Here is an 11,209-nt window from a genome sequence, read left to right as displayed (position 1 = left end):
CTGTAACTTTGCTACTGTTAAGTCATGACCCACAGGTTGAGAACTGCTAGCAGGGTCACCTAAGACCATCAGAAAACACAGATATTTACATTACGATTCATTAACAGTAGCAAAATTACAGTTACGAAGTAGCAACGAAAGTAATTTTATGGCTGGCGGTCACCACAACATGAGGAACTGTATTGAAGGGTCGCGGCATTAGAAGGTTGAGAACCGCTGCGTTAGAGGGAAGGGATGACAAAGAGGGAAGAGTAGAAGGCGAATGATGCTGTCAGTATGAGAGGGAACTCTGGAGAAAAAGTGGGTTGAGGGAATGATTTCTGTCATATTCAGTTCGAGATTCCTGAGGAACTAACTGGGAAGTTGGAAATTTGAGTCTGTAACTAAGGAGCGAGAGCTAAGCTGCAGATCATTTAACACAGGTGATACCTGAAATTTCAGCATTTGGTTGAAACCACTAAGGAAGAGAACATCTGGACCTGCATTTATGTCTGAGAAATAAGAGGGCTTTGGAGAACATCTAAACTTGTGGGGCAGGTGTGGAAAAGGCAAATGCCAGAAGAAGACAAATGGAAGAAGACGGCAAGAACATGAAAGAAGGCACAGGAGCAAGTGAGAAGAGAGTTCCAAGGGAGTGAAAAGTCAATAATATCAAAGAAGTAGGCTGAAGAAGTAGCAGCTTTTGTCTTTGGTCATTGGATGGTCACTGGTAGCCTAGCAGTTAAATAACATGGAAAAAGTGGAAGCCACACCACAACACACTGGACCATGAGGGGGAAATGAGAGAATGGGGCCGCAAATGTAAAGTTTTCTACCAAGAAGTCGTGGAGAAGAGGAGAAATGAATGGGACCGTAAATAAAAGGCAGCAGGCCAAGGGAAGTAAGGTTTGTTTTGCAGGGGAAATAAGCATACAGGGGTGGGCAAAAGTAGGCTTACAGCTGTAATACAAATAAATAATACAATACTTAATAATAATACAAGAACAAACTGTTTCGTGTACTCGCCCACTGTAAACCTACTTTTGCTCACCCCTGTATTTTAAAACCAAATTGAAAGGGTATGTGGATACGGTAGATACAACTTGAAGTTAACAAGATGGACTCCATTCCTGAAAGGGACTAATTCAAGAAAACTCACGGAAACAGAAAGGTTCTTCATCCCCAGAAACAAGAGAGAAGGAAGTCAAGTTGGAGAGAGGCAGCTAGGAAATCCTGCCAGACTGGAAGGGAGCTACTTGAGTTGATGACAGGCAGGCTTGTTTGCTCAGATAATTGGAACCTTTCAGATAATTGGAACCTTAAGAAGAGTGGGAACTGTCTGGGACTGCATATAGAGAAGGCAGTAGAGCATCAACTAGGGAAGAAAACAAAGAATTAAAAAAAAAAAATGCCCTGGAGGACCCACCAAGGCATTTCCTTGTAATCTGTAAAAGCTGTAATATGACATGTTAAAGTAGTAACACCGCCTGCTGCTGTCTATACTATTTTCCATGTGCGTGAATCTTTTAAGTAGTTACAGGAAAAAAGTTGCCTGTTCCAAGCAGCTTACACAAATGACCTGAAGCACGTGGCAAACAAACTCTTCTGATGTTAACAAGTCAAAGAATATCATTTAGTGTTGAAACCAGGTTATACTGATTCTTTTTGATCTGGTAGCTAACTTCATTATCATTACGTGTGGTTGAGTCATTCTTGGGCCCTAAGAAGAGACTGCCAGAGGTACCACGTGGGAGTAAAACACTATATCAAAATAATGAGATTGGCTAGAAAACTACTCCAGAAAGATACTGCGTAGCGAAGCCAAACTGCTAAAATCTGATCGCAAAGTCTAAACTGTTGCCCAGGAAAAGCAGAGAGATATTGCATAGCCACACCTGGGGCCCGTACCCAGCAGCCCGCACCCGCTAAGTGGGCGGACCTCGGCACCTGCGGCGCAAGGACTGGAGGGCAGAGCTGGGGGCTCCTGCTTCGGCGGGGAAGGGCACGCCCCGGGTCTGGCGTCACTGCTCTCAGACAAATACAAGTTTTTTGACGAAGCCCCAGAAAAGCCTCTCCCATCCTCTCCCCTGTTCCCCAAGGGCACGAAGCAGCAGAGTTGGCGGGACACGGGGTCAAGGGACAGTCAAACCGACCGCAGCCCTCCCCGGGCCACGCCCCATCGTGTTCTGACTGTGCCTGTGCGTGCCGCCCCCCCCCAAACCCCACCCCACGACGTTCGCGGCCAGAGGCGGGGCTGCGCGCGCACGCGCTCGCGTCTCCAGGCAACGGGCATAACAGGGGCCAGCTGAGAGCGCGGCGGGCGGTGAGTGGAGGGGTTTGGTCCTGGGATTTTCCCTGAGCTGGCGTTGTCTCTGAGAGCCTCAGGTACGCGGAAGGGCGGGGAGACATGGGATCAGCACCTCGCCCTCCCGAGGGCCCAGTGGACAAAATGAAGGCTTGTCTCCAAAGCGGAGTCCCCAATGGGGACGCCCCGGTTGACCCTCCAGGACAGAATGTGACTTCCGTGTTCCGGACCTAAAAACCGCGGCGGTCGGGTCAGATGCCCCCCCTCCCCCTTTTCAGGTTACTAACCTCCCGTCGCTGCGCCGCTGGGACTCCCTGGGTGAGGGTTTGACAGCCAGGCACCTGCTGCAGGCCCCGTGCGGCTGCCCTGCTCCTTGGAGTTGAGCACACGGACCCAGCAGGAGGGAAGCCCTGAGAGCTCTGTGTGCCAGTCACCTCCGGGCCGCAGTTTTCTCACCTGTAAAATGATGGGGCTGGACTTGTAGTCTTAAGGTCCCTAAATTACAGTCATGTAACTGAGCCAGCTCCTCAGTTTATGGTGGAAAAATGGGAGCCAGCAAGGGGAAGTGGCTTGTCCTGTGTTACAGAACTAAAACCTGACTTCCAATCCAATAGCTCTTTCCAGTAGCTCTTTGCACCCTTATGGAGTACACTGTGTATGCCAGGAGCATCCCTGTGTACAGCAGAGGCTGGTACTGGGATAGGGGAAAGGTAGGTGGCAGGAACACCTGTATCACATTCGTTTTTCTGTCTCCAGGAGCAAATAAGCATTCACAGGACAAAATAAACCCTCACCTAATGCTTACTGAAGGAAAGCTCTAGCAGACCCAGCACCACTGTCCCTAAAATGCTTAAAGGAAAACGTGGGAAGGACAAATGTAGAAACAGTTTGCTTTCATGACCAAGGTGAACCTCAGAAAAAACTGCTCACCTGTATCTGGTTTAAATCTCGTCTAGGCTTCAATCCAGACCCTGAATGGCTGATCTCCACTTGGCACCACCTCTGCCTGTGGGTGTGATGCTCCCGTATAATAAAACGAAAACTTCCGGGCTCCACTCAAGTAAGCAAGACCCTTATGAAAAAGGTGACTCTCCCCAGCTGTCCTCAGTGGGGCACCTGAGGAATAATTCCCAGGAGAAGCTTTTGAGCAACAAAGAGCTGACGCTGAATCATCTCTACACTCACTCCAAACGGAACACCTGTGAGAAAGCTGGGAGCTACTTCTATCCCCACCGTGCTGGACTCAGCCAGCAAGATCCAAAAAGCCATCTCCAGAGCCAAGCAAAGGATTTGTTTTACTCATCAGGCCCTCAGTCCCGGTATCCCAAAGCAAATAACCATGAGTTCATTCCCTTTACAAAGAAGCGAGTTGGAGTGGATCGGGCATACCCACTGAAACCTGTGTTCCACAGGAAGTCTCATAGTACAGGTGAGACTGGCATGGATGGGGACCAAAACGTCTCTTCAAGACCCCCTGAGCCAAGGGAGTTTTCATACAGCGGCTTTGGTTTGAGGAACTGGGCCAGTTCATCTGTGGTTGGTACTGTTGTTGCCAGGCAGGAGGAGAGGACCATGGCAAACCCCAACCGGACTGAGTGGATGCAGATCCAAAGACTAGAAGCTGCAGGGGAGAATTTAGAGGAGGAAATCCGAAGAAAAGAGACGCTTCTACGGGAAAAGCTGAAGAAGACAGAAGAAGAACTCAGAAGGATCCAGAAGGAAAAAGAACAGGCTGAGGAAAATGAAAAAAGAGAGTTACAGAGACTGACACTCCCCAGGAGGAGACTTAAAGGTAATAGCAACACCACTTACAGACCTGTCTTCTCCCCAGAGTATGGCTCTAAGGAGGTCTTCAGTGGAGAGGATGGAACTTGGGGACGGTCTCAAGAAAATTGTAGTCCATTCCAGTTCTCTGGTTATGGGATACAGAAGCTCAGAAGGGGAAGACTAGTGGCAAACAATGACAAAATCCGAGACCAAGCCTCAGGGCAGGTGAAGGAGAAGTTTTCTCAGCCTACAGAAGCGCCAGGCAGTGCTTTGCCAGGGTCCACCAGCAATTCTAACTTGTCTAGGGCACCACACTCCTCAGGTTCCAGCTGTTCCACTGAAGAGCCAGAACTGGGCAAATGCAGCCACTGTGGACGCAATTTCCTCTTGCTCAGGCTGGAGAGACACTCCAACGTCTGCAGCAGGATGCAGGGTTCCAAGAGGAAAGTGTTTGACTCCTCCAGGGCCCGGGCCAAGGGCACAGAACTAGAGCAGTACTTGAACTGGAAGGGATCAACCTCAGTCAAGGTAACAAGGACCTTATGGATTTGACCTTGAGTGGGGATCATTGTAAGGGCCTGGTATATCCTCTTATGGTGTTTGTTTGTTTTTTATGAAAAAATTTAATTGTTATAAAGGGAGAAAATGAAAGTTAACATTTATTGGTTATTACTGAGAACAGGAGTTTCATACCACCCTTACCACAAACGTGAGGATTTCATGATCTCTTATCAATTCAAAAATCAAGTCTCAGAGAGGTCAACTTGCTTGAGATCACAGCTTTAAGTGGCAGAGTCAGAATATAAAACTGGGTTGGAATGACTCCAAAATCTCGTCATTTGTTGTGGTTAATCCTCGCCCCAGGATATCTAGAGGAAATTTATCACTTTCATATAATTTATCACTCTTTTATTATAAAAGTGATAAACATTTACTTTTAGAACATTTAAAAGAAAAAAACTATTCTGCATTTCACTACCTTGAGAGAATTTCTTTCACTTTGCAATATACTTTGCCACCTTCCGAGATTAGACACTGTTACTACTCCTGTAACCACATCTACTTTTTCAAGATTAGCTCAGTTTTTATATACCTTCTAAGTAAAATACATGAAACAAAATTAACATTTCCATGATAAGCTTAGGGGAACTTCATTGGCACATTTGGACCATTAGATCTGGAGGGGATTGCCCCGTGAATAACTACCACCCTGTCAAGGTTATGCCACTTATTTTGTAAATGAGTGTTTCTCAAAGTGTGGCATGCTGTCAAACATTTTTTTACTTTAGTAGTTTTAGTGTTTGTTAAAAATTACAATATATTATGCCCTTGATTTCTAAGAATCATGAATTTAAAGAAAAATATTAATAGGGGGATAAAGTGAATGTGGTATGCATCACTTTATTTTTTTAATATATTTTATTGATTTTTTATAGAGAGGAAGGGAGAGGGATAGAGTTAGAAACATCAATGAGAGAGAAACATCGATCAGCTGCCTCCTGCACACCTCCTACTGTGGTTGTGCTTGCCACCAAGGTACATGCCCTTGACTGGAATCGAAACTGGGACCCTTGAGTCCACAGGCCAATGCTCGACTGAACCAAGCCAGTTAGGGCTATGCATCACATGATCTGAAAGCCTCATCCAGCTTTAATATTCTAGCAACATGTGAGAGTCATTCTGTTTTCATTTTTTTTAATTATTATTTTTTTTAGAAAGAGGAAGGGTTAAAGGGAGGAAGAGTAAGAGAGAGAGAGGGAGAGAGAGAAACATCGATTTGTTGTTCCACTTATTTATGCATTCATTGGTTGATTCTTGTATGTGTCCTGACCCGAGATCAAACCTGCAATCTTGGTGTATAGAGACAATGCTCTAACCAACTGAACTATCTGCCAGGGCACTACTATAGTGGTTTATTTCTGGCCAGAATGTAAAAGAATCTTGTGTTTCTTAAATTCCTAAATACAGTAGCAGTGAAGCAAAAGATTTGGGTGTCTGAAGCAGCAGCCCTGTAGGTTGCTTGGTGTAAAAGAAAAAAAAATTTGGGTGTCTGAGATCAGATACCCTTGCTTTGTGGAAACTAGTTTGGGGGAATATGTTGCATTGAGGACAACAAGGCAGAAAGGATCTCATTGAGATGCACTCCCCTCCTTGGAATATGCTGTCTTATTCCCAAAGTTTGTGCCCTTAGAAGCTGAGTAGTTTGTGTCTCCCTCTCATTCTTCTAGTGTATTCAGAAGAACAGGTGATTTTTCTTATATCGTTTAATATTCACATAATTTTCAGTATACTCATACCTCTTGTCTCTCTACTGGACCATAAGCATTTGAGCACAGAGGCCACATTTTGGTACTTTGTGATTGTGCTAATTGAATAAAATGTCAAAACAACAAAGAATATAAGTATCATATGGTGACAAACTTTTCTCTAATTCAGTTCCTGGACACCACCTCCAACACGGATTCTCTTGCCTTCTTGTCTATTTCAATAAGACTTTCCTGATGGAGCCTTCCTTTTTCTTTGATAACACCTCTTCCTAGTATTCATCATTAATGATGTTGCATCACTTGCCTTCTTTTTAAGATTGGTTTTATTTTAGTCCAAATATTTGAATACATTTTTATAACCATGTGTACTGCCATTGTAGTGGAATTACAATTTTGTGTTAAACCAGTGGTCAGCTTTTACATTATAATAACCACATATATTTTGTTCACTGATGAGTGAACAAATTCTGTCCTGCCCACATGCACCTGGAGTTAATAATTGACTCATGTTTTCAAATGTACCTTATCCTATAAATTTTTTTTTAATGATTCATCTGATGTCAGACACCTGCTAAAGTTTTTGTAATTGTTCAAACACCTCTCACAATCTATCAGTTTGATTTTTTAAATTCTGGAAACCTTCCTCTGACCACTCTTTTTCCTCCTGCTCTAGTCTGCACTGGTTATTTCCACACTTGGTGCAGACCTGTTGTCTTGGGACTTCTCTTTGCTTCTCCGCTGCGTTGGGTCCCCTGTTTCCAGTATCCGTGTGTTCCTTCTTCTTGCTATACTCCTTGCCTTGTGGAAGCTTACTAAGAAAGATGCATGGGAGACATATTTTTTATTGTCTTGGAATGAATGAAAATATCTATGTCATAGCCTTACAATTTGATTGATGATTTGGCCAGGTATAGAATTCTTGGTGGAAAATGAGTTTCTGTTCAGATTTTTGAGGCATTTTCCCACTAGTGTTTAGCATCCAATGTTACTGTTGAGAAATCTGATGCCATTTTGATTTTTGCTCCATTATAGGAAACCATTCTGTTTTTGTTTTTTCTTTTTTTTTCTAAAATCTTACAGGATTTTTAAATTCTGAAATTCTGATCTTATAATGATTATGTTGGATACTTGGTAGGCTATTTCAATCTCAAGAGTAGTGACATTTAACTCGAGGAATGTTTATTGTATTATTTCTTTAATAATTTCCTCCTCTTGCCTTCTTTGTTGTGTGTGTGTGTGTGTGTGTGTGTGTGTGTGTGTGTGTGTTTTGAATGCTTATTGGCCAGATGTTGGACTTCCTGGATTGAGTTTCTAATTTTTTAATATTATATTTTCTACTTTCCATCTTGATCTTTCTTTCCCATTCTGCATAATCTTCTTGACATTCTTTTGCAACATTTCTATTTTCAGCTACCAGTTTTAATTCATAATAGTTCTTTCTAAAACATTTTTATTGATTTTTAGATAGAGTGGAAGGGAGAGGGAGAGAGACAGAAACATTGATGAGAGAGAAACATTGATTGGCTGCTACCTGCATGCCCCCTACTGGGGATTGATCCCTGACCAGGAATCGAACAGGTGACCTCTTGGTGTATGGGATGATGCTCAACCATCTGAGCCATACCTGCCAGGCCTTTCTGGTTCTTTGTTCCTTATTCATAGTGTATATATTCTTCTTGTTTTATGGACATAATTTCTTCTAATACTCCTTTGTTGATACTATGGTTTTTCATTTAAAAAATGTTTTCCTGGTACCTGCTTTGTAACTGCTTCCTGAGTGTGTGTGTGTTTGCTTGTATACTTGTTTTGGTCTCTCTCATGTTCGAGCTTACTCAAATATCTGGTAACTAGTGACCCAGTGCACAAAATTCGTGCACATTAAAAGGGGATTAATTAGAGGAAATAGTTTAATATTGCTATTTGCCCTTTCTCTATAATAGAAGTGTCAGAGATGAAAGAAAATTAGTAAAATGTATATGAATACCTTCCTCTTGTCAGAGTCTGGGGCACACCATGGGACCCAGAATCAAGTCCCCGCCCACCCACATGCGCCTCAAAATCGCATGAGACCCAGACCCGGCCAGCCCCCCTGCTCATTGGGATAGATCCAGACCTGGCTAGTCCCACCCTTGTCAAGCCCCGTCAGGCAGGGAACATAGCCTCAGGTCCCCTGGCCTGGCGCCAGGACGGGGGGCGTGGCCTGAGGTCCCCTGTCAAGCCCTGCCAGATGGGGGATGCAGCCTGAGGTCCCCTGTCAAGCCCTATGGGGGCGGGGGAGGGCATAGCCTCAGATTCCTGCTGATTGCTCGTTAAGGCTCCTTATGGGAACTTGGCTTCAGCTGTTGGTGCAGCCATCTTTGTGATGGAGTGATGGTCAATTAGCATATTCCCTCTTTATTAGATAGGATACTTGGCTCTCTATTCATATTGAAGCTTAATTGGGCTTGTTGAGTAAGGACCTTTATATTAGGGTTATCAAATAGTGAGCCTTTTAATTGCTGTCTCCCAGAGCCAGCGTCTGATGGCTTTTCTCTTGCCTGCTTGGCGCATCCAGAGAACCCTTCAGTCTCCTAAGAAGGTGCTGTGCGTTTAGCACCCTGGGAGCAAGTGAGGGAAGGAGGCTGACAGTTCTGCAGTTCATCATGTACACTTGTACTTGCTCCCTATTTTCAGCCACAAGATTAACCCTTTTCCCCGTGCCTGGATTTCGTGAATCTGACACCTGTTGGGTTCAATTTCTCCGGAGAATAGACTCCTGTTCTCCTGTGAGGGTGTGGATGTGCAGGGTGGGATAGCAGCCCTGGGGTCCTGGCACTTTCCAGCCCTGAGGCTCTCCAGGTCTCTGCTGGGGATCATGGCTTGCTTCTCGGTACTCATCCCCCTTTGTAGGCCCTCCGTATAAATGCCTCCATGCAGGCAAGTCAGGATTAACACCCTGTTTCCTTACCATCATTCTAGTGGAGACTCAGGAGATGAAATAAATGCCAGGTTGAATAATTGGTCTGCCTTCTATTTATAGGCTGAAGCTCCACGGAAGAGCAACTGGAGACAGAAGCATGAATCTTTCATCCGCACCCTCCGCCAGGCTCGAGAGGTCCAGCGGGTAATTGCCAAAGGTGGAAACCCCTCAGACTTGCCTCCCATCCTGCCTGCAGAAAATCCAGATTATATTCAGTGTCCTCACTGTAGCCGTCACTTTGCTCCCAAGGTGGCTGAGCGGCACATTCCCAAGTGTAAGACCATCAAGAACCGTCCTCTGCCTCCAAGGAAGCATTCCAGTTGAGCAGACAACAGTGGACACCTCCTCAATAGTTCCAGAAAGCTCTGCTTCGCTTGAGCAATAAGTCGGAATAGAATGATTTGATGCAAAGCAGGAAGAACTAGAATTTTTACATCTCCCAGATCTACCTGCAGAGCTGAAACCAGGGAGGAGAAACCCACTGCTAAGCAGCAGGAGGCAGAAGGAAGCCTCAGCCTCCCACTGAATTACCACCTCAGGCTGGTGTGCCTTACGTTATTGCCCTAAGAACTGGTGGGTGAAGACAGTTAAGAGTGGAGAGCAGCCTGCATTAAAGCTGTCTTCTCACAAGCTGGCTTGTGGTTTGTGCAAGCTAAGTGCCTGCATCTGTCTGTGGATCCTGTTAACTCTTCTTGTTCTTGCGAGAAGTTGGCTCATTCGGATGAGTTGGTGTCAGAGGATCAAGGTCACCCAGATGATATCTCATAAAAAAATAATATGATTTCATTGTAAGGCAAATGGAAGTCTATCCTGGACCTCCCTGGTGCATGGTTCTGGCTAAAAACCAATACAAAGTATGTAAGGTTAGAGTGCCAATACATCCTAAATCCTCCCTATGGTGTACTGTGTCATAAAGGGAACCTCACCTTCATCTACATCACAGGTAGGGATGGGGGAAAACACACTATATGTCTCTGTAGTTGTTCTTTTCTAATGTCAGAGAAGGGGAAGAAACTTCAGTTTCAGCTATTGCTAGCACTCTGGTTTCATATCAGGTTGGTAAGTTGGATGGATGGCATTTCAAATGAAGCAGCAAAATGTATCATCAAAGCAAGCTGTACATTGCTATGTACATGTCCTCGCTGACTATACCACAGGTAACTTCTTTTTTAGAAAGCAAACTTTGAAGGAAAGGGTACCAGATCTTTTTCATTTTTTCTGTGCATAATCATGCCTAGAGCAAGTAACCTTTATAATTAGACCCTCAATAAATGGGTTTGTGGGATTTAAAATTAAATAATGAGTCCTCAGCTTGCCAAGTGGGAGCAGTGATGAGGTATATCTGACAGGGTAGTATCAGCTAGTATAACAGACCTGAAATAATACCAGTAGGGTCATTGTCCTGAGAGCATTTACTCAAATTATTAGTTTAAAATACTGGAAAAAAGTCACCCAACCTGACCTGGGCAAAGAGGACTAGGCACACCACAAACCCGTGTTTTACTCAACGACAGATGGCCACCCACTCCTGTTTCATTTCCACTGCAGCTTCTGCTGAGTGGCTGGGCTAACAGATCAATCCCCTTTGAAATGTGAGTTTAAGACTCTAGCTGTGAAGCTATAGGACACTAGGCTGAAAAAAAATTTACGTATTTTAAAAACAGCATATATTGACTTGTTTTATGCTTTTAACTGTTGCAAAGAAAAAAGTATCACATAACAGGGCTTTCAGTTGGCCACTTAAAGAAGCCTCACATACACACTGGGTATTTAATCCAGCATAGACATTCCCCAGGCAAGTTTAATGAGGTCCACTTTGTTTCATACTTGATGGTAAAAACAATAGATGGCAAAAATGAGCTGTGGCCAACATTCCTAAGTGGTGGCCTGTGGCCTGCTTTGCCCCACAGTTTATTTGGCTGGCACAGCACT

The 11,209-nt window shown here is 44.4% G+C and overlaps 1 protein-coding gene across 3 annotated transcripts; it reads left to right on the top strand.

The window, feature by feature from the left end:
• The first annotated feature begins 2,223 nt into the window (after positions 1–2,223).
• ZC2HC1C (zinc finger C2HC-type containing 1C) lies at positions 2,224–10,171 on the top strand. 3 transcript variants are annotated; one of them, XM_080672393.1, is made up of 3 exons: positions 2,224–2,302; positions 3,241–4,579; positions 9,338–10,171. In XM_080672393.1, the coding sequence occupies exons 2-3, from the start codon at positions 3,260–3,262 to the stop codon at positions 9,599–9,601; spliced, it is 1,584 nt and encodes a 527-aa protein (XP_080528519.1). In that variant the 5' UTR covers positions 2,224–2,302; positions 3,241–3,259; the 3' UTR covers positions 9,602–10,171. The 3 variants fall into 3 exon arrangements, with proteins under 3 accessions (XP_080528519.1, XP_080528520.1, XP_080528518.1); XM_080672394.1 differs by having other exon boundaries at positions 3,241–4,076; positions 9,338–10,169; XM_080672392.1 differs by having other exon boundaries at positions 2,267–2,364.
• The last annotated feature ends 1,038 nt before the right edge of the window (positions 10,172–11,209 follow it).

Source organism: Plecotus auritus (genome assembly GCF_963455305.1).
Source record: "Plecotus auritus genome assembly, chromosome: 1".
Classification (NCBI taxonomy): domain Eukaryota; kingdom Metazoa; phylum Chordata; class Mammalia; order Chiroptera; family Vespertilionidae; genus Plecotus; species Plecotus auritus.
This window is presented reverse-complemented; position numbering and strand designations above follow the sequence as displayed.

Bases quoted from the DNA above. Each gene is read 5' to 3' on its own strand.
- ZC2HC1C (XM_080672393.1), top strand. From the start codon at position 3,260: ATGGCTGATCTCCACTTGGCACCACCTCTGCCTGTGGGTGTGATGCTC. The intron at 4,580-9,337 runs GTAACAAGGACC...TTCTATTTATAG, and splicing joins AGGGATCAACCTCAGTCAAG to GCTGAAGCTCCACGGAAGAG.